Genomic DNA, 22921 nt, shown 5'->3' with positions numbered 1-22921 from the left:
CAACCTTTCCCTTAGGGGGCTGTGCATACCTCTAAGGGACCAAGGCACAGTGAGCTTTGGTAAAGGAGGTGGTTGGCCACTGGCTTCCACCCCTGGGTGTCACAGGGCACGTCGAGTGTTCCTCTCCAGGACTTAAAAAGCAGATGATGTGAAGAGGCATGTACCCTCAGCAAGCCAAGCATGGTACACTTGGGGTTTTACTTGACCTGTCTTGGAGACAGCAGCCTCACAGAGCAGTGCACCCAGGATGTGGAGACAAAGCAAAGGAGATAGACAGGCCAAGGAGAGAGCCTGTCACTTCCCTTTGTGCACTGGTCTTTGTCACATGCCCTTTACATGACAAGACCAAGCAGTGTGTGGGGCACATGTATGCATGAGGGTGTGTATGCAAGCATTTGTCCATGCACATATCTGTGTATGTGTGCTGGTGCTGGTGGGGTAGGGGCCAAGGAATCCAGAGGAGATCCTTTGTGAGTTCTTTAGGCCAACCCCTCTGAGCTGGACCAAGCTGAGGACCTGGCTTCTCTGGTCAGCGTCAACGAGTCAAGCGTCATGAACACGCTTCTACAGCGCTACCGGGCTCAGCTGCCATACACCTGCTCGGGGCCTGATCTGATCACCCTGCAGCCACAGACGACCACAGTGCCCTCTTCAGGGAAGGTGAGGTGGGGCAATGGTCGGGGGCAGAGACAAGTGGAAGGCCCCTCGCCTGGGTATTATAGGGGAGAACTGACTGTCAGCACCCCGGAAACCCTCAGCTATGCTCATGATGGGAATCTTGGATTTGGCAAGCACCAGTGACCCCATGCTCCCTAGAGGGGGATGGTGAGCTCTGGTTCAAAGCCAAGGTGTGACACTTTAAACTAGCCATGACACCCACCTGGAAAGCCATTTCATGGACACGCAGAGGAGCTGGGACAAAGTTCAAGCTGCAGCTTCTCTGAGCTCCTAACGTTAGCTAGATTCTCTGAAGTCTCATACATCCACCTTCATGTGGAGATAGAAGCTCTGTTCACCCTGGTATTTATTTATTATCTCTTGAACGGAAGAAAGGGCATTTATGATTGGGATTAGTAATGAAAGCAAAGGTTCATGGCGCCACCTGGTGGAGAGTCATGGACTACACCGGTGTCCTCTGTCCCTCGAAGCTGTTTGCTGGTGACTAGTGGGCTCTGAGGAAACGCCAACCCTGCTGCCCTGTGGGCTTCCAGGGAGGGGAGACAGGAGAGGCCACTGATGGTAAAGCCCACGGTGGCTGAAATGGACTGGACACCTGTGGGCAAGGATGGGGCTGGAAGAAGCCAGTGGGGGCGGGGCACGTGTCACAGGTCCTGGGTGTGACTTGTGTAGGGACAGACTCACAGGACCCTGGGCTGCAGACAGATAGACAGGGGCATGGAGGAAAGTGCAGGCAGATGGGTAGATAGTCCCTAACAGTGGCCCTCATCTGTCACTTAGGGCTGTGAAGCCACACTGAGACCCATGGAGTAATGTCCACTCCGGGTCTCTCTTCTCAGACTGGGTATTGTAGATTGATCAAATGCACCTGCAAACACAGGCACAGGGAGGGCCCTGAGTGATGCCACCCTGGCTCTCCCTGTGAGGGCCACTGAGCTCTAATCTCCTTCCGTCTCCAAGTCTTCCTGCCTCTCAAGTCTCATAGGAAGCCATCTTGGCCCAGTCAGCTTCTGGTCCCCAAACAGCCATCTGACCCACATTGGCCTGGGACTAGGAACAGCTTGAGTATGGTCAGGACACAGTGAAGGACATGTCTCTTGGGGTTGGAACATGTTGAAGGGTCATATGAGCACACATGTGGATGTGGGGTGCAGCTGTGCACTCTGCAAAGAGGTCCAAGGCATCACTTGTAAGGCTGGGGGTGCCCACGGGTGTCAGGTCTGCAGCATCCGTTTTCTTCACAGCGTGGGCCAGGACACAAGTCTTCAGGGTAACTGCAGCTCCAGGCTCAGACCCTAGGATCTTTGGATGCTCCAGGCTCTGAGGCTACCTCCAGGAAGGCAGGCCTTGTCCCGTGGCTCCCACTTTAAGAGCTTACCTAGCACTGGTTCCAAGTGGTTTGGGATAAAAGGTGAGGTGAAGCCACTCTAGTCCTGGTTCCCCAAACTACAGGTCTGAGCTATGAGGAGGACCTTCTGGGTGTGTGTCCGGTTCCTCCCCGTCTTAGGGAGAAAAGGCAGGGCTAGGCTGGACCCCACAGCAACTATGAGGTCTAGTGGCCTTGGGTTTGCACTCCTGTCCTTTCTAGGATTCCCATACGCCTGGGCGTCCTTGACCTCTCTGTCTCCAAGGGTGTTTCTGTGTAGACTGTTAAGGTCACCTGACATGACCAAGGCCACTTGAGCAACCTCCTTCGTCTTAACCCTGGACACCATGGAAGATCTCCTTAGCCCCTTCTGGGCTCCAGGGCCACTCTTGTCTTCCTCTGGTCCTTTAACACCCAGGCTCCTCTGGGACTTTGGGAATGATTTATACACCAGAGAGAGCAAGTTGCTCACCCTTCCTTCCTTCCTCCCTCCCTCCTTTTCTTCCTCCCTCCCTCCCTCCCTCCCTCCCTTTCTTCCTCCCTCCTTCCCTCCCTTCCTTTCTGTCTCCCTTTCCCTCCCTCTCCCTGTCTCTGTCTTTCTGTCTGTATGTCTGTCTGTATATCTGTCTGTCTGTCTGTCTGTCTGTCTGTCTGTCTCAGGGTTAGGAGTATTGGATATGGAACCCAGGGTCTCTCACATACTAGGCAAGCACTGTACCACTGAGTCACATCCGGTGTGACCCTCTCTTTTAAAACTCTGAGATGGTCCCATTGGGTTGCCCAGGCTATGAACCCCTCTATCACCCAGACAGGCCCCAAGTTTGCAATTCTCCTGCCTCAGCCTCTTGAGGAGCTGCAATCACAGGCTTAGGCCTCCATATCCAGTTCTTTGTCTCTTTAAAACCCAGATTGAGGAAGCACGACTTGTACCCAGTTCAGTCCAGCTTTCTCTGGGACCCTTTCTTGTGACTGTGCGGTGTGCGGTGCTTGCCATGGGCCTGCACAGGATAGCCATCGCTTAGAGAGATGTCTGCTCTCTCTCTCTCTCTCTCTCTCTCTCTCTCTCTCTCTGTGTGTGTGTGTGTGTGTGTGTGTGTGTGATCAGTCTCACCCACTGACTTTCCTCAGAACTCCTAGATATGCTTTCTGTTATGCTCGGTGTGACCTGTGACGTAAGGATCTCTGTGACCACACCTTCCTTTCTCTTGGGCGTGTCCCTGGAGCAGTGTGTGGGCCATGTGATGTATGCACAGCTTTCTGTGGAGGAAGCTCCAGCCAGCACATTCAGCACCTGCTTGCATTGTCTGAGGGTTTTTGCTTACGACATGTCTTCATTGGAACCCAGCAGTGACTGCCCAGTCAGTTTCTTGGCCAGGGAGATGGCTCAGTTTGTTTTCACGGCAGACATCACTAATTGATAGCCATTCCCAGTTCCCATGTTCAATATTACTAATCAATTGTGCCAATTTCCCCGGCTACCTCATTGAAGGTGAATCGTACCCAATGATTTAACTAACCGAAGCAATGAACCCTTTCTGGTTGAGCCTTTAATGAGTATATCGGTCGCTCAGGACTTCTAGTGATCTAGCTGTAGATGACACTTGCAGGCTGGCCGGGAGGCTGACACCTGTCATCTTGTGGCAGGTACCCCGTGGTCGGCAGGATGGCTTGCCTGCCCACGTAACGTCCCTGGCCCAGCGTGCATACTGGGCACTGCTTAGCCAGCGGAGAGACCAGAGCATTGTGGCCCTGGGCCGGAGTGGAGCTGGGAAGACCACCTGCTGTGAGCAGGTTCTGGAACACCTGGTGGGTATGGCAGGCAGCGTGGACGGCAGGGTGTCAGGTATGGTGGCCCACAGGTGACAACTGGATGGGAACAGGGAGGGGAGATGTGGGGGTCCTGGGTGGCTGGGGGGGGGGGAGATCCTGGGTGGCTCTTCACTACTCCTGTCTAGCTGTCATTCACTAAGCACAGATAAGTAAGGGCCCTGTGTTGGCTACTGACCCAGAAAGCTAGTGCTCTTTTATATACCTCTGCCAGGATAACAGTGCATCTCTGTCATGACATTGGTAGCCTTTACAGTGGTCACACACTGGGACAGCACCTCTACCAGGATAACAATGCATCTCTCTCATGACACTGGTGGCCCTTACAGTGGTCACACACTGGGACAGTAGGAAGCAGAAGCTTGGCTGCCACCTGCTGGGAGCCATCCCATCAGACAGATGGAGGGTTTCTTGGGAGTGTGTGTCCTTGAACAGTCCACAGCCCACTCCGCTGTACAGAGAACCTGAGAAGCAAAGATGAAAGCAGAGCTGAGAGCCGGAGACAGAGCTACGGAAGGCTAGGATGCTCTAGAAAGTGCTCCTGTGCTGGCTGGGGGAGAGGCCGGGCAAGAACACAGGAGGGGTGTAGTGGGCCTTAAAGACCGTCCGTGAATAGCATGGATAATGATAACTGTGGTCACAGCCGTCGGTGTGGCCATCTCCAGGGACCCTGTACCGGACCCGCTTCTAAACAACCACAAGAGCTCTGTGGTTTGAATAGGACGGGGGTGGGGGAGGATAGCGATTATAGCAGGACACTGGTGGGATAGCGATTATGATTTGAGATTTATACATAAAGGCATTGAAAACTGGAGAGGTTTACTAGGGTTCTCAGTCACACTGTAATGTCTCCATGGAACCTTCATAGACATTTCTCTGCTCCTTTTCATCTTTCTCCTCCTCCACCCCCATACACACACACACACATACTGTTTATCTAGAAAGCATACGTGTGCACAGGTGTGTGCATGCATGTATACTCTAGATGAACATCATTTTCACACTCTCCAATAATAGAATCTGTCCATCCTGGGGACACTGTCCTCCGGGACTTACACAGCGCTGCACCAGACGGCACCGGCTATACCACCATTGCAGACCATGGGTGCTTTCTAAGCACTGAGCATTGTTAAGCTGATCAACCTTTCAGAACTCTGCCAGAAACACAGTTGCCACTCCAGGGAGGGTCCTCCTGAATTGTGAAGAAGATAACTGTCCCTTTGCAAAAGGCAGAGCCCCCTTGGGCTTCTCTTAGAGGCTATACCTGCTGTCCCCCCTTTCTGTGATCACTCTAAGCACAGGGCTGGGAGCTGGTTTAGACTCTCTCACAGACTGGTTCTGCTGTGTATGTGAATGTGGGAGACAGGATGTACCCAGAATGTGGGAGACAGGATGTACCCAGATGTCTCCAATGGCACACAGGGCTTGTGGGTGCTCAGAGAATATCTTTGGGGAGATCCCAGAACTTTCAAGCCCTCTCATGGCCTTCAAGTGTTAGGAGGATCACACACACACACACACATCACTCAGATCGTTTCTATTCTACTCATGACTTTGAGAGTCGGGGTTGAGGCAGCTGCTGGGACTCATGGAGTGACTGTAGTTCGAAGCTGAGCTGTTGCTCACCAGAGCTCCCACCTCAGAGAACAAAGACCAGGATGGATTTCGAGAACGGTAGCCTTGCTTAAGGCACAAGTGACACCTCCCCTCTGTCTCCTGACAGTGGAGAAGCTCCGGGCTACCTTCACTGTCCTCCGGGCCTTTGGCTGTGTGTCCACCGGCCACAGCCGCAGGGCCACCCGCTTTGCCATGGTGATGTCATTGGACTTCAATGCCACCGGCCGAGTCACAGCTGCTCAGCTCCAGGTGAGGCTTAGGGATGGGCACGGGCTCTTTAAGGTGTGGTGTCCCCAGCCTGTACCCACATTTCCAGTCAGGACCCTGGGGTGACAAGAGTGTTGGCACCCTGGAATGTTAAAAGCAGCTAGCATGGCGTGGCTCTGGGATGGGTAGGAGCAGAATCTAGAGGCTTGTTGAATGTAACAGATCCACACAGAATCCTGTCCCCTTGTGCCACACATGTGGCCTGTCCCCTCTCCAACATTCCAGTTGAGCAGAAAACAAAATTAGGGTTTTAGAGAGAATGACCACACAGCACCAGGTGACAGCCCAGATCAGGGAGATCTGGCTCCCCAGTATCAACTAAGGCCTTTGCTCTGCTGGTACCACTGGGTGCAGGCTTCAGTGAGGGAGGTGCTCTGGGCTTTCCTGGGAGCTGGAGGGAGCCCATGGCTTGGCTGATTGCCTGTGGGGCTCTGAACCGTGGGTGCTCTTGAGTCACCCTTTGGTGAGGCCTCAGGGAGTGTTGGGGTGGGACACTCTAGTAGGGCCTTTGGGAACCAAGTCTGGAGAGAAGGACCGGGGATGACACTGCTCAATTCCCCCCTTATAGACAGTGCTTCTGGAGAATAGCCGTGTGGCCCGGCAGCCGCAAGGGGAAGGAAACTTTGAAGTTTTCTCTCAGCTGCTGGCTGGGATGGATGTAGATCTCAGGTGAGTATTTGGGATAGGCTGGGCTGGCTGAGGCAGGAGGGTGAAGAAAGCCTAGTGGGAAGCTCCACCCAGAGCTGAGAGGCTCGGGTACCCAGTGACCCGGTCTCTGATCTCAGTTGTCAGGGCACTGCACTGAGGCTGGGTTACATTTCATGGTCTTTCGCTGTGTGAGATTGGAACATAGGGTCATTGGGATGGGAGGCCTGGGGCCTGGGGCCTGGGGCCTGGGGGCTGGGGCCTGGGGGCTGGGGGCTGGGGTAGCCAGGCTGTGTGGTATGTGGGACCCAGCAGTAGGACACCTCCTGTTGCTTGGGCTGGGGCAGACCCTTCACTCCTACAATCGTCTCTTCCAGGACAGAGCTGAACCTGCATCAGATGGCAGAGAGCAGTGCCTTCGGCATGGGCCTGTGGTCCAAGGTTAGTGGCCTGCCTCCAGGGTGCACTGTCATCCCAGGGCCAGGGAGGGAGTGATGGAGGGTCTCTGACCCACTGTCTCCTTTTGCTCAGGTCTGTAGTTGCCAATGGCGGTCATGTGGGGGCAGCAGCCCTAGGAGAGTAACAGGACCTCTTGGTAGGATCTGGGCTGGTTGAGGAAGGGAGGCTTGTCCCTGACCAAGGAAGGATGTGGTGGGAGAGGGTGAGATGTGTACCCTAAAGCACTGTGTCTCCCTTCAACCCTGGCTCCCCAACTGTCTCCAGTGAGACCTGAGAGTTTAGCATGGTTCTGCCTGAGTCTGTCAGCAGGGGGCGCTCTGGAGGCTGATGGGGAGAGGTGGGTACCCTCTGCTGGTTGCTGTTTATGGTCCTGAGCAGAGGTGGGGGGCAGTAGGGGTGTGTGAAAGGGATAAGGTGGAGGATGGGTGGGGGAGGGGAGAAGTGGGGAAGGGTGGGAGAAGGAAGGGCCTTGAAGGTTGGCTGCTCCAGGGTTCCCTGAAAGGGGGTGGCCGTTCACTTGTTGGCTGTTAGTTTTGCTCATTTCTAATGCTGCTCTCGTGACTTCCTTTGCTCTCATTCAGCGGGTCAGGACTCTGGCACTTGTCTGAAGTTTCACTGTAGTGAGGAAGATAGGCATGAAAATTAATGTCGGTATTTTAGAGAACAAGACTTAGGAAGAAGTGTGGTTGTGGGCACCAGAGAGTGATTAAATCAAAGAGATGTTTGGCCTGAGTCAGGGAAGGCCTCGTAGCCAGGGAATACTGGGCCTGGTTGGCATTGGGTTTTGAAGGATGCATAGGAGTTTACCAGGTAGAGGGATGACAACCCAGATAAAGGTACTACCACAGAAGAGCATTACAGAGCATCAACGCTGAGCATAGATACACAGATTATGAACCTGGTACTTGCCAGTTAAATCTGGGAGCACACGAAAAAGATCATCATGAGAAGTCTTCACTCCAGGGATGCGGGCATGTCTCAGTGTATGTGAGTCTGTAAATATAATACATCCCATAAATGGAATCGAGGCCACAGGTCACAAAATCCTCTCTATGGATGCTGAAAGGACTTTTGACAGAACCCAACATCCGTGCATGATAAAAGTTCTGAGGAGCTTGGGGTAGAAGTATGTCTTGGCAGCACTGTGAGGTTAGAGCTGTGGGGTTAGAGCCCATCACACCACTGAGCGGGAAAACCCAAAGTCTTCCCCTTGAAGTGAAGACCAAGACACAGTGTCCACTCTCTGCCCCACTCAGCACAGCAGTGGGAGACTTCACAGGACAGCGAGGGGACAGCAGGAAAGGAAGGAGCTGGTTATTGCTTCCAGACATGTGATTCTGTGACCAGTAGGACCCCAGCAGGAATCTCAGAGTGGGCAAACACATCCTCAGCAGAGAGGCAGGAGACAAACCACACACACACACACACACACATACACACACACACACACACACACACACACACACACACACATGGCAGGGCCCTCTTGTGAGGCAACGGCCAACGTCTAAGAAAGAAATGAAGAGCTCAGCCCCATTCACCACCGCAAACATCTCGCAATAAATGTAACCCAGGAAGTGAGAGCCCTCGGCAGTGAACCGTTAAGACCCTTGGGGAAGAGATCGAAGGAGTCATTAGAAGACAGAAAGACCTCCCACACTCAGGGATTGACAGATTAATGCTGTAAGTGGCTGCCGTACAGAGGCCACCTACAGGCTCGACGTGTCCACCCAGGTTCCAATGCCAATCCTCAGGGACAGAGAGACAAGCCTGAAACTCAAACAGGAGCAGGAGAGACATGGGGGTAGTCAAGCAATCCTGAGAAAAAGCAAGATGGTGGGAGGCGTCGCACGCCTGATTTCTAGTTAATCTGCAGACTCAAGAGTAATGAAAACATCATGGGACAGACATGCTGATTAACGGATAGAGTCACATACTCAGATCTGAGCCCGCATACCCGCAACAGAAAACACACAATGGCGAAGAGACATCATCTGGGAGAACTGGGTGACCATGTACAGAATGAGGCCCCACTACTCACTCCTAAAACACCAACTTCAGATGCACCCCAGACCGTCATGTGATGGCGTGAAGCTCACGGTCCAGACCTGCAGGAGGGGAACACTTAGTAGGACTCCAGTCACCCAGGGAACAACACCAACACTGGCAAAGGGGACCCCAGGGAAGAGACATACAAACAGAAATCAAAGAATAAACCCACAAAACTTCTGTCTAGCACGGGACACAAAAGAAAAATATGGCTTACAGAGTGTTAAGAGCTGGCAAAGGATTATCTAGAATTTGTATCTAGAATACACAAAGAACTCCAAAAATGAGAAACCAAAATACTCATTAACAATGAACTAATAAAATGAACAGATGCTTTTCAAAAGGGGAAACACAAACGACCCAGTCAGAATGGCAGTCATTAAAAAAACACGAACAACAACAACAACAAAACCATACAAACGCTGGCAGGAACGCCCCCTCGTGTGCCATAGTGGGGGGGAATGTGAATGGGTTCAGTCACCATGGAAGCCAGAATGGAGGCTCCTTTGGAAACTAAAGTTCACGTGACCCAGGGGCTTAGCTGGGCATTGACCTGGAGGTCCCTAGTCAACATACCACGGGGACATTGACACAGCAGCATTCAACAGACCACAGCAGTAAGTTCTGGAGCTGCCTGGTGTCCACAAACAGAGATGAATAAAGAAAAGGTAAGCTTCATCATGATCTACGCAGCTGCAAAGGGGAAGGGGGCTGTCGGCTGAGGAAAAAGGGCACGAGGGAGAGTTACTCGAATTAAACCAAGAAGCGTCCCAGCGTCAACGTCATTGAAGAAACGTGTGAACGTCATTGAGAAACGTCTTAACGTCACTGAGAAGCGTGTGGTCCTTGCAATGTGGCACCTATGTTTGCATAGATACATGAAATCATGGATGTAACAATGTAACACTAGAAGCAGAGCTGGGGCCAGAGGAGTTCGGTGAGAAGCATCCGTGGGTGAGCTGCGTCTCAGCTGTGGCTACAGTTGTGGGCAGACAGCAGCCCCTGCTGCCCTGGTGGCTGGCTATCCGTGACCCCTGAACCCGTGCACCTCCTCCAACTCCTGCTACGGTCAGCTGTGGTCTCAGAAAAGCCGGAGATGAACAAGTCTGGAGTTTTAACCTGGCCGCCCTTGTGAGAGCTTGTTCTGTGCCTGTTTTAGTATTACTTGTTATCTCTCCCTCTTGCCTCAGTTTTCCACACACTCTGAGGTGGTGTGGGGCTGCATTTCTTTCTCGCCGTTGGTGTGCAGAGCTCGAGGGACATCAACACGCTCCTTAGGGGAGGCTCAACATGGTCTAAGATAGGGGCCCTAGCCTGTGGCTTTTCTCCAGGGCTGGGATGGAGGCTGTGGTTCTTGGGCACCCAGACGTCGCTGGGAACTGCAAAGAGTTGGGATTGGGTGGTCTTGAGATGAGCCCAGGGCGAAGGGCATAGGGCTTAGCTCAGAATGAGAGCCAGGAGTGTGGAGGAGCCTTCTACGGCAGCAAGGCTTCTCCCCATGACGGTCCTGGATAAAGGAGACAGTCCTTGCCTGTCCAAACTGTTTATTCATGGTGAAAAAGGATGCATACGACTTAGTCAAGGTGGACCAAAGATTAAATACCTTTTTCAGGAAGGGATGCCTAGGAAGGGAAGCTCACATTGGCTAGACATTCGGGGCCTATCTAGATACCTCATTAGCACGGAGAGCTCTGGGCTCGAGGTTAAGGTGACCAATTGTCATGGTCCTCCTAGTGGGGTGTCGTGGTTACATGCTCCAGGACAGAAATCTGGTTGGCTGCCAGTGAACTCCTGCCGTTCTCAATTCCGAGTTTTATCCGAGTTCTAAACTTTACTCCAGTCTTACCAGTTCTGAGTGGGTGTGCGACTGAGCTGGTATTGCCTGCAACTCTGAGGTCTCCGAAGGTCTCTAGTGTGGCCCTGTGGCTCAGGCAGGTGGAGAAGGGAAGCGGCTCTTGTGACTTCTACCCTAAGCAAGCTGCTGGGCACACACATCTTACACACACACACATCTTACACGCACGCACGCACATGGGCACCTCTAAGCCACCCACAGAGCCATGTGCCCTGCCTGAGCTTCCCACATAGTTGTGTGCTTGCTGTGGTGTGAACAGACCCAGAGTGTTGGAGACTTAACCCTTAAAATCGTAGTGTCAGGTTGGAGAGACAGCTCAGCGGTTAAGAGCACTGACTACTCTCCAGAGGTCCTGAGTTCAAATCCCAGCCACCACATGGTGGCTCACAACCATCTGTGATGGGATCTGATGCCCTCCTCTGGTGCGTCTGAAGACAGTTAAAGTGTACTTACATATAATAGTAAATAAATCTTTGGGCCAGAGCAAGAAGAAAAAAATTGCTTTAAAATCATTATGTCTGGCGTGGGGACTTTGGGATACTCTGAAGCTCCTCCCATGACAGCATTGGTGGCTTTATATGAAGAAGGTAGCCTGAGCTGGCCAGCTTTATCTCCCCACTGTGCGCTGGCTCTGCCGGGTGCAGCCTCAGGCTCCATGGGGTGCAATGCTGTGCTCTGAACTTCTCAGACAGCCATCCCAAGGGAAGATGTGTGTGTGTGTGTGTGTGTGTGTGTGTGCGTGTGTGCCATGGTCATGGGCTTAGTGACATAAGGCAGATAAAGAGCAACCTTTTGGGTCAAACATCTTTGACTTGGTATTGGCTTTAAAAGCCTCACACTGGAGTGAGTATAGCATTCGCTTGTTCTTTTTTCCTTGCTGTATAGTATTCCCGCCCTGGGCTCTGGATTCACCCCCTCCTGTGTAGCCTTTCTCATTCTGCTCCCCAGTTTTCTTAGGGGTGATGTGTGCACTCATCTGACTTACTTCTGGTTTCACAGCTTTTACCCAAGAGCAGATCGGTCAGGGCACTATTCAGAGTTACTTACAGAACAACAGGCTCTCTAACCATCATCCTAGGTCTCACCACATTTGACAGGAACGTATCTCCTAAATCCACGTTCTCTGTTTCCTAAGAGACTTGGGAGAGGAGACACAAGAGTGAGGCTTTCTGAGAGTCTCCCCTCAGTGATGGGCTCTACCTGTTATTCAAAATCGAGTGCTCCTCGCTGACATTGGGAGCCAGGATAATCTCACCATCTGTCCTCTGTGTGTCCTTTCCTGCTACTTTGAAATCTCATAAATAACCGAGCCTTTGTTGGGTGGTGCCTTCCTCCCCTCTTTCTGCTGTGGTGGAGCAGCTGCGGTTGCTAGGCTCAGCTCCTGGTTGCTAGGGACTTGGTGGTTCTGTGGTGGCCCAGAAATATGACAGAGAGGTGGGACATGCTTCTGCTGTTAATTGAAACGCTTCCAAGGCGAATCTTTCAATGTCACTGCATGCTTTGATGTTGTTCCAATTGGCCGAGGAAGCTCTCGAGTCTCTCAGTTGAAAAGAATCAGTGTGGGCGGGAATCGGGGAAGCCTTCCGTCCTTCCCTGCTGTCAATTTGCTGTGTGACCTTTGGCCTATGCCATGCCCTCTCTGGGCGATGGAACTCTACAGAATTCAAGGACCTGTCAGCTCTAACAGGCTGCCCTGCCCTGTGTCACCCAGATTCTCTATTTGGACCAGGTACAAATTGGTCTCTCATTATGTGCTGTGTTGGGTTACTGACAGAAGGGCTGTTCTTCCCGCCTCACTTTCTCTGCCTTCCAGACTTCTGGGCAGTGCATCCTTGGCCAGATGGCTCATATGCGGGTCTTCAAAATTAATTTTACTATTCAGACAAATATAATTAGAGCTATTAATCTGAAAAAAGAGAAAAAATAAAAGACACTTGAAGCTCAGTAACCCACGGACCTCCCAGTCGGCCATTCTTTCCTGCTTCAAATCCTCCAGCAACTTCCCTTTGTCCCACAGAGGGTGCCGAGCAAGCCCCATGCAGGCTCCTGGGTAGATCTTGGGGTGTGCTGGCCAGGGGTGGTGTTCTGAAGTGAATCTGGATTCATTGGCTTGCAGTGGGATCTTGATTGATTACTGATGTCTGCTGTGGGTCTAGACATCTAAGTGGGATCATGTCTCAGTCCTTAACCATCGAGACAGGAAACTGTTGCTCCTTATGCTGACCGTTGGCTGTCTTGGGTCTGACCTGCCTTCCTCTTTCACGTCCCTATGTGTGACCTCCGCTGGTTAGTCATGGCTGTCACCTTGCTCCCGTGTGAGACCCTCTCCCCTGATCACATGATCAGTTTCTGTGTCTACCTTTTAAGCTCTTGCCCCAGGTTCTGCTCTTTCTCTGTGATCTCCTGTGTCCCCACTTAGACCTGGGATCTGCCACACGGCCATTTCCACACCCCACTGCTTTTCTGTTGCCATCCTTCTGCCTCGAGAGGCTCCAGGGCCGTGCTAGGCTCCTTTATCTTGGCATCCAGACCAGAGCTCGGTGCAAATCGGAGCCTGATAAATCCTTCTAGAATGAATAAAACCTGCCCTGCACCCCAAGCCAGACTCAGACGACATTTACAACCTTCCCGGAAGTCAGCCTGGCTTAACCGTGGGTAATTTACTGCAGTCATAAACCGACCATGTGCCCAGCAGACTGACCTCGGCTCCGAGCTGTGAATTCCAGTCTCTCCACCATGACGTGGCCTTTCTCTTCTCTCCCCTTCCCCAGCCTGAAGACAAGCAGAAGGCGGCCACCGCATTTTCCCAGCTCCGGGGTGCCATGGAGCTACTGGGCATCTCAGAGGGCGAGCAGCAAGCCATCTGGCGGGTGCTGGCGGCCATCTACCACCTGGGTGCAGCAGGAGCGTGCAAAGGTATGGTCCCTCCTGTTGTGGTGTGTGTCTCAGGGTTCCTCAGTGACCTTGAACCCATGCTGTCCATGAGAACCTGTCACACTGATGGGACCCTGTCAGTTACCCCCACTGTCATAGTGGTCACCAGGCACATAGGGCCATAGAGCACCTAAAATGTAGCCCAGGGCTGAGGGGTTGAGTTTACAATTGTTAGTAATTGTGTATGTGTGCATGCGTTTGCGTGTGTGTATGCACACATGTGCATATGCATATGTGTGCATGTATGTGTGTGGTATGTATGGGTACATGTGTTATGTGGTATGTATGTGTATATGTGTGTGTGGTATATGTGTGTGCATGTAATGTGTGCATGTGTGTGCATGTGTATGTGATATATGTGTTGTAGTGTGTGTGGTGTATGTGATGTTCATGTGTGCCTGTGTGTATATGTAATATGTGTGTTGTGTGTAGTGTACTTCTATGTGTGGATGTGCATGTATGTATCTGTGTTCTTATGTGTATAATATACATGTACATGTGTGCATGTGTGTGTGGTATGTGATATATATGTATTGTGTAATGTGAGTATGGTATGCATGTATGTTTGCTGTGTATTATTTGCATGTGTGTGAGTATAGTTTGCTGCATGTTCATATGTGTATGCATGTATGTGTGTATGTACATGTAGTGTGTGCTGTTCATGTATGTGTGTGCCTGTGTGTTGTTTAGTATTTATGTGTGTGTTGTGTATGTATAGTATATGTGTGCATGTATGCATGTTCATGTGTGTGGGGTGTGTGTATGTATATGTGTGCACATATGCATGTTTATATGTGTGGTGTGTGTATGTGTGTAGTATGTGCATGCATATATGTGTGTGCATGTGTGTGTGTAGGACAAAGGAAACCTTAGGATTGATTCCCCAGATTCTGTCCCCCTTGGGTTTTCAGACAGGTCTCTTACTGGTATGAAGCTGCCTGGTCATAGTAGGCTGGCTGAGGCTCCTGAAGACCCTCCTGTCTCTGCCTCTGCAGCTCTGGGTTAGCAGCAGGCTTCTATGCCTGGCTCATGCACACGCGTTCCAGGGATTGAACTCAGGTCCTCATCCTAATGCAGCAGGCATTTGCACACCGAGCCGTCTCTCCATCCCTGGGTTGAATGTGATTTTAACGACTTCGAGTTGCCAGTGGCTTCTGCTGGCCAGAGCAGCCCTAGTCTCTGAGCAGAGACTGCCCATGTGTTGGACGGCTCTCCCTGCCATACATGCTGGGCTCTTGTCAGTTTTGTTCATGGTGTATGATTGACAGCTTGATGGTCATGTCTCATCCCTGGTATCTCTGTGGCTTGGGCATCTTTGCCCCATCCTTTCCTCCTTGTAGATGCTCTGGTCTCGCTGCCCTCACTGTGAGCACAGTTCTGCTTGGTCTGCTGTAACAGCTTCTTGTGTCTCCTATTGCTGTGGCACTGTGACAAATGTCCACCATCTTGATGATATAAATAATAGGAGCCCAACCTCTCCCCTCTTAGTGCTGGGTTCCAGGAGTCTTGAGCAGGCTTTCTGCACCCACATCCCATGAAGACTCTAGGGAGGCCCTTCCCATCCACTCTGTGGCTCTGGTATCCCCATGGTGATGTCACCTTGTCCCCTTCTCTGCCTCCATGTAGGTCACCTTCTGGGTTCTCAAATCCTTTTCTATAGCTTCTAAGAATACTGGTCCTTGGGCAAACACAGATGGTCTTCCCTTTAGTGCAGACTTGGTGGAAGAGGCAATACCCTGGAGTTCATGACCAACTCTTGGCTCTGATAGGCCAGGACTCCTTGACTGACAGCACTCAATGGGGAGGGCTGTTAGAAGGAGATTTCCAGGCTGTCTTGGACAGATTCAGTAGGAAGAGGAGAAGGTGGTGGGTGAGGAGGAAGATTAGGATAAGTAGGTAGGGATGATGTTGAGGAGGTAGATGATGATGATAATGTTGATGTTGTTGATGACGATGATGATGATGATGATGATGATGATGATGATGATGAGGAGGAGGAGGAGGAGGAGGGAGAGGAGGAGGTAGTGGCAGCTGTGGACCAGTCCAGCAGACACCTGCCTCTCCTTCCCAACTCAAATGAGTATTCTTTGCCTCCAGCTGCAAAGGAGACCCCAGGACTTGATGTGTAAAGCCATGGTTAAGAGGGTCTCAGGGCAATTCCCTCTCCTCCTGGGACATGTAGGGATCCCCTCCAATGTGCATTCATGGGCTTCCCTCACATGGACATGCCCAGGATGATAAGAAAAGAAACCCATGTCTATAAATATTTTATTAACTCATGATTAGGGCAGTAATTCCTTCTGCCTCCCCCTCCTACCCCACCCTCCACATTATTTTATGAAGAGCCGCCTCGGTCTGCTCAGAAGCCCTGCCCCGTGATTTACTGTATTTTTCTGCTTTGGAAGATTTCATAATGGGTTGTTCTAGAATCAGCTATTAAAAATCCACAGTCGTGTGTAAACGTCTCTGCTTTGTGTCATAACAGATCGCTCCGAAATATATTAGGCTCATTTTCATTAATCAAGGATCCCGACTCTGCCTCCTCAACCTGTGCTTCAGAAAACTGGATCCTGCTAGTTGAAACCAGTGGTCATGGTCTGGTGGGGAGATGCGGGGGAAGGGGGAAGGGGTCTCATCATGAGGGGTTTGTGGAGTGACTGAGTGTGACAGTTTTCACTGATGCTCTTAACTGAGAGGCGTCCACCGGATTCCTGCAAATTGTGCCATGCATGAGAGTTCAGAGGTCGCTGTGGGGAAGCTCAGAGCTTTGGTTTTCTTCCAGTAAAATGAGCTGGGGCTGTGAGGTGGCTCGGTTGGCAAAGTGATTGACATGTGACCATGGAGACCCGAGCTCCAGATACCAAGGTTCAGAGAGGTTGTTCTGTGATGCCAAGCCCCACAGCATCCGGGGGTGTTGACCTTGGGAACTGTCTCTACAGTTCCCTTGCATTTGCCTGGCTGTGCTCATGCCAAGGTGCATTCTGGGTGCTCGGAGAACCACCTTCTTTTGTATGAGTCTTTCCTTGGTTCCACCAACCCTTTGATGTCCCCAACAACACTGTTTGGGAGTTCACCTGAGCAGAATGGGGAATAACTCTAAGTTGAGGCTGTGGGTGTTCCTGGGACCAGTCTGCTTCTTGGTTAAGGTGATTCTCTGTCCTTGGGGACTCAGTGTTGTCCTCTGCCTAATGTGACAGTAATGCCCAAGCCAGCACATTTGTGAGACTGGCTCTGTTTAACCAGACCATTTACAGCCCCACAGGTCTCCTTAATCCAGATATGACTGTCATCAGTAAGAAGTCCTTCCTGGTGAGGAAACTTGTGACTGTCATCAGTCTGCTCCCCAAATCCTGTGGGCTCATCGCTCTCCACAGAAAGTGGAGCCATGTGTCACTGTGCCTGCTGACCCTCATTGCTGTACAGAGAGGACCATGGCATTTAGAATCCAGCCTGGCAGCCAAGCTGGGGGACGCTTATGTCTACAGCTTAGGTGGCTTGGCCTCTTTTCTCTGTGAAGGCCAGTAGTGTGTTTAATTTATTTGTTCTTCATTAAATTCGCCAGCCTGCTTGGCATTGACCCACTGCCTAATATATGGCATAGTCAGGTCGTATATAAGCCCAAGTAGAGCTGTGGTGGGGAAGAGTGAAGTGCACGGCCGCCACCAACCTCCCCGCCACCGTCATAAAGATGCCAGGCCCTGAATGAATGGGGTTGTAATTTGGGACCCTGAGAGGGTCTCTGCACAGAGGTTTCTAATGACAAGGGCCAGGCACCCCATCTTCTGTCGGACACTGGCAGAATCAGGGTGAGTGGGAGTGGGGGAGGTCAGTTAAGGGGTGGAGGCGTGGGGCGTGGAGGGGTTGGGGGCGTGGAGGTGTGGAGGTATGGAGGCACGGAGGGGTGGAGTCACGGAGGCCTGGTGGGGTGTGTGGAGGGTCAGAGGTGTGGAGGTGTGGAGGGGCAGAAGGGTGGAGGAGCAGAGGGGTGGAGGGGCAGAGGGGTGGAGGGGCAGAGGGGTGGAGAGGTGGAGGCGTGGAGGCCCTCTAGGCTGGGGACATCTTGAGCACAGGAGAGAGCATGAGTAATAGGCAGCGCCTTCCCTGCTCCTGTTAGGGTATCTGTCTCTCTGCTCTTTCACTGCTGCGGGTCCACTCACAATTAGTGTCTATGAGAACCGGAAACAGTACAAAGGGATTTCACACCAACAAACAAAGGCCCTCCACCTCCTGTGTCCTGCTGCTCTCAAGGGAGACCGGGGTCTCGAACAGTACCTTTTCCTCCCCTAAGTGGGTTTGGTCACGGCACTTGTCACATCCTCAAAGCGAAACTTAGACTCCCTTCCTCCCCTCTTCTCCCATCGAGCCTCCTTTCTCTCTCTCCTTTCTCTTACCACTTTTGCCATTGCTGCTTCGTTTGGCTCTGTTGGTTGCTTCAGTTATTTTATGTGTATGACTGTCTCGCCTAAGTGTATGCCTGCATCACATGCTTGTCTGGTACCCTTGGGAGCCGGAAGACGGCATGGCATGCTCTGAAACTGGAGTTATAGATAGATAGCTGTGAGCCTCCACACAGGTGCTGGGAACTGAACCCAGGTCCTCTGCAAGAGCAGCAAGTGCTATCACACAGGGCACCGTCTCCCCACTCCCTATCTCCCTTCCTTCCACGCCTCTGTGTCTACAGGCTGTCAGGCCCCAGCTGCCCGGGGACACCACCTCATTGTCTCCACACTACACTACGAGGATTGCTGGTGGTGTGTTCAGTGCTCTGTTCCAGGCTGTGGAGTTGTCGTGAGCAGGGTCCGCATAGCTGTTTCATCCTCTTTCTCCATGTGACGCCAAGTCTGAGTTCCCACCCAAAGCCCTTTGCTGGCACGGTAGATGGACAGCTGTGAGCTGTCATGTGACTAGGGAAGGGGGCAATTCCATCTCTCTGTCCTCGGGCCCAGGGCTCCTGAGGCCCAGCTCCTCCCTGTCCCCCTCTTCCCACGTGCTTCTTAAGGCCAAATCTGCGCCTGTCCGCCCTGTCCCAGCTGGTGGCTTGGCTTCTGGCCCAGCAGCTGTGCAGTAGGCCTATTCTGGGCCACAGGCGAGGATTTATTCTGCATTTTCTGAGCATATTGAATTCATTCATTAAGCTGGGATGGCTGTTCTGGGATGGAAACAATTAGAAGTTTCTGAAAAATGAACTCCCCGAAGTGGCTGGGGCTAGAAGGCAGAGCTCCCTGCAGCTCCAGGCCTCGGGGGTGAGTGGGGAGGTGGCAGCGTGAGGGCTCTGGGGTTCGGTGTGTCAGAGAAGGCTCTGTGCTTTTAGACTCTGTTTCTCTGAATAATAGTGGAAGCTGATGTCCCTTAGTGGTTGCCCGGTGGGAAGTGCTGCTTAAGCAATTTTACTCCCACGCAAAGTGCTGCTGATAGTACTGATGGTGGTGTTGATGGTTGTGAGGTGGTGCTGATGGTGGTAATCAGGGTCCTGGTGATGCTGATGGCAGTGATGGTTATGATAATGGTCATAACATTGATGCGGCTGATTAAGTAGTTTCTAACGGATGTATTGAGCGACCCAGGCGGCCTGCTGTTGCAAAGAGCATGTGGCTGTTGAAAGGTTGTAGTTTGATGTCCCTCCTGGTGTCCGTTTTTCTAGCAGAGTGGCCTGGGACAGGTCACTCAAGGCTCTGCTATTGGTCCGCTGTCATCCTCTATGACACCCTCTGGCTGACGACTCCCTGAGTCCCCTGTGAGGCTCTACCTCATGAGTCTGCCTTTACTCTTAAATGGCCAGTGTTCTGGAAAGCAGCCAACCCATTTTACAGATGAAAAGACCAAGGCCCAGTAAGAGATATTGTTTGAGATATCACAGCTAGGCTGAAACAGTCTTAGGACATCTGACCTCTGGCTCTTCCCACAATCTCCCTGTGGGAGCCATGAAGGGTCCCTGTCACCTATCGCCCCCTGGTTGTGTCATTTTGGGAGACCTCCCCAGGGACTATTCCTTCCTCTTGTGAATTCTCAGTGTACAGGGTACACTAGAGACCCTGAGAAATCCTACACCAAAGCAAGCCTGCTGGGGTCAGTCTGAAGTCACCCCACCTGCATTTCCCACGGGACTGTCACCTCCCAGAACAGCTTGTGTAACTCCGCAGCAGTTTCTAGATGGTTCTCTGTGCAGATGTGTGCACAGCAGAGATGATGCTGGTGCCTGCTTCCTCCAAGGCAGAGGGAGCCACGTGGGTGGGTAGGGCCATGTTGCCTGTGGGTGGAGCAGGAAGCTCTTTAAGAGTGGGGGAGGGGTCATTTCCCACGGTGCCTGTGATAGCCCTTCTAGATAGAGATGTTGTTCCCAGATGTTTCCTTGGTTGGCCTTTTGCTCCCGATCCCTCTTTTCTGAGGGTGGATGGTTCAGGTGAGGAGCAGGTCATGGCTTCGGTGTAGAGCTGGTGCCCACAGCCTTGCTACATCTCCACACACGCTCCCCTCTGATCTCTGCAGGCCTCATTTTGAGAAAGATGGCAATGGAGGGTTAGACAGTCAACCTCACTTCTCAGGGCATTGCCTGGCACCAGGTGGTGGTGGAGGTGGGATTTGAACTGGCCTGCTTTGTCTCCAGAGCCAACTCCTTCTTGTGGCAGAGCCACAGCCCTGGCTTATCTCCTCTCTGCAGGTGGCCTCCGTCTTCTCTGGGCTTCAGAATTGTAAATCTCTGTGTGAGGCAGTGGGAGCCAGATGCTCTGGCATTATAAATAAGTCCCATAATGTTGAGTAATTCAGGAACAGCTCAGCTATTGTTGGAAGGAGGAACAACTCGGTTATTAATAAATGCAGGAGGTCACGGTAATTGATAGCAATTGAACCCACGGTGCGCAGGGACAATAGCTGTGCCATTGTCAGCTTGTGTGCATGCTCTCTCCCTCCTCCCTCCTTCCTCTGTCATCCACTTCCTTCTCCCTCCTCCCTCCCCCACCTCCTTTGCTGCTTCCTTCCCTGTCTCCCTCCTCCTCCCCCTCCTCCCCCTCCTTCCCCTCCGTCCTTTCTTCTCTGTCCTCCTCCTCCCTCTTCCTCCTCCCTTCTCTGTCTTCCCTCTCACTCTCCCTTCTCCCTCCCTCCTCTGTCCCCCTCCCTCTCTCTCCTTCTTTCCTTCTCTGTCCTCACTCTCCCTCCTCCCCCCCCCTTCCCCTCTTCTCTCTCCTTCTCCCTTACAAACCTTGCCTCTGAGAGTAGATTTGAGTCCCAGACTCTGCAGCCTCAGGATCTGCGCTTACTCCTGCCCTTCTCCCTCTCAGTCCTCCTCTCAGTCCTCCTCTCATTACTGTGCTGCCTGCCTGGTAGCTCTGGAGACAGAGTAACCTTGGGGTCTCTTCCAACTCAACCAGAGTTTCCCAGAGAAGAGTCTAATGGGACCTGGGAAGTGTTGCAGGCTCTGTTAAGGCATCCTGAGGTTACTTTGGGCTAAACACACACACACACACACACACACACACACACACACACACACACCCGCCCCCCGCTGGAGACTCACAAAAGTGGCTTTGAAGGCCCTGAGAAGTCCCATAGAGATGACACTTACCCAGGCAGGGGTATGGTACAGGGATCGGTTTCCTCGGTGTGTGACCTGGGAAGAGACTTTGACTGCTTTCCCTCCATCTCTTTCCATCCTATATTTTGAAACAAGGCCTCTGGTTGAACTTGGGGCATTCTGATTTGGCTAAGCAAGCTACCGGCGCCTGTCTCTGCCTCTCCACGGCTGGGATTGCATGCCTGTGCTGATAAACCTGGCTTTTTCTCATAGGTGCTGGGGATACCATCTCATGCCCTCCCTTTACAGACTAGGCCATGTCTGAGCCTCTGTTTCCTCTAGTGTGTTAGATGAACTCTGGGGAGACAGACACCAACTCTGAGGCCAGCTTGCCCTGTTCCATGCCTCTGTTGCCACTGAGAATCACTGAGTCAGCTCTGCCCTGCCTAGGTGACTGATGGTTTGAGCCTGGCCTCACTCAGACAAATGCAGGTAGCCTCTGGGGGAAAAAACAAGATGACAGCAGGAGAGAAGGCAGCTTGCTGAGAGGTTGGCTTACTTTCTGGACCTTTTCCTAGGCTGCCATCATTTAAAGTGAAACCCAGCTAGACACTGTTGTCTGTGATCACAGGCAGGTGGCCTATCCTGAACCTGTCCTTGGCTAGCTGAGGGCAAGATGCTGAAGCAGGTGTTCCAGGACACGGGTACACATGAGACATGAGCCTAGAAGTGCCAGAAGGGCTTGCTGAGATCTGGGGAGCAGGAGTGGGGCTGCCTGCCCCCTGGCTACAGAGGGGTTTTGTTTTATACCAGAAACGAAAGAAATGGCTGCCAGTCCAATGTGCAGTGGGGAATGACCTCCGCACTCAGGGAGATGCCCCAGGCACAGCTTTGGGAACTCTAGCTGGTGCTGAGAAGAGCATCCAGCAAATGTGGGCAACCCTCTGCAGCAGGCTGGGGGCAGGGAGAGACACACCCTGTCCCTGTCAGAACTAGTCCAACCTCTCTCTTTGACAACCCCTTCCTGACCCTCTCTGTCCAGCTCCCTTCTGTTTTATCTTCAGCTTGATCTCCTGCTGTCCTGATGGTGGGCTGAGGGTCCAGATGGCTGGTTTCTTTGGGTAAAGCGACTCTCGTACATTCTCTTTTCCATGTCATTCTCTTTTTCAAGTGTTGGTGGGGAGGCAGGGGACAGAGTGGCCAGAGCTGGCTGTCAGCCATTCAGCTCATCCACTCCTGGACTCATTCCTCCCTGGGTGACTTATCAGGGGTCTGGTGACAGTAATGAACCCTCCGCATCCATGGAAGACAGAATAGCGGAGTCGCTGCCGCACAGGGTCTGGCCAGGACCCTGTTTGCTTTCTGTAGCATGCTGGGCAGGAAAATAGACTGTGTGTCTTGGTCACACTCTCCTGGAGGGTTTGTGAGCATCCCAGAAGTGTCCCTGGCACGTAAGCCCCACGCAAATCTCAATGGCTGTCATTACTTTTAACTGACGACCACACGGAGGTACATCCCTGTTTATCTAGATGCTGGGGCATGTTCCCCTACCCCAACCTCGGTGTGGGTCCTTCTGAGGAGCACAACAAAGTCCTTAGAGGGGGTTAGTAGAAGACGCTGGGATAACCCACGACCCCATTTCAGTAGAGAAGTAGCTTTAGTCAACTGAACCCCTAGAGGGGACGCTGGTTTCCAAAGCTAGCATTTTCCTGGT

At 52.2% G+C, this 22921-nt stretch overlaps 1 protein-coding gene across 2 annotated transcripts in view; it reads left to right on the top strand.

The window, feature by feature from the left end:
• Positions 1 to 22921, top strand: part of Myo18b (myosin XVIIIb) — a 207586-nt gene that overhangs the window by 24381 nt on the left and 160284 nt on the right. For both annotated transcript variants that reach the window (XM_006535262.3, NM_028901.2), the window contains 6 exons: positions 484 to 660; positions 3689 to 3887; positions 5595 to 5737; positions 6324 to 6424; positions 6778 to 6841; positions 13535 to 13679. In XM_006535262.3, the coding sequence (XP_006535325.1) occupies positions 484 to 660; positions 3689 to 3887; positions 5595 to 5737; positions 6324 to 6424; positions 6778 to 6841; positions 13535 to 13679 (829 nt within the window). The remainder of the gene's footprint in view (positions 1 to 483; positions 661 to 3688; positions 3888 to 5594; positions 5738 to 6323; positions 6425 to 6777; positions 6842 to 13534; positions 13680 to 22921) is intronic.

The sequence above is a fragment of the Mus musculus genome, chromosome 5 (assembly GCF_000001635.26).
Source record: "Mus musculus strain C57BL/6J chromosome 5, GRCm38.p6 C57BL/6J".
In the NCBI taxonomy this organism is placed as follows: Eukaryota; Metazoa; Chordata; class Mammalia; order Rodentia; family Muridae; genus Mus; species Mus musculus.
Note: the sequence above shows the minus strand (reverse complement) of the source record. Positions and strands in the feature narration are given on the sequence as shown.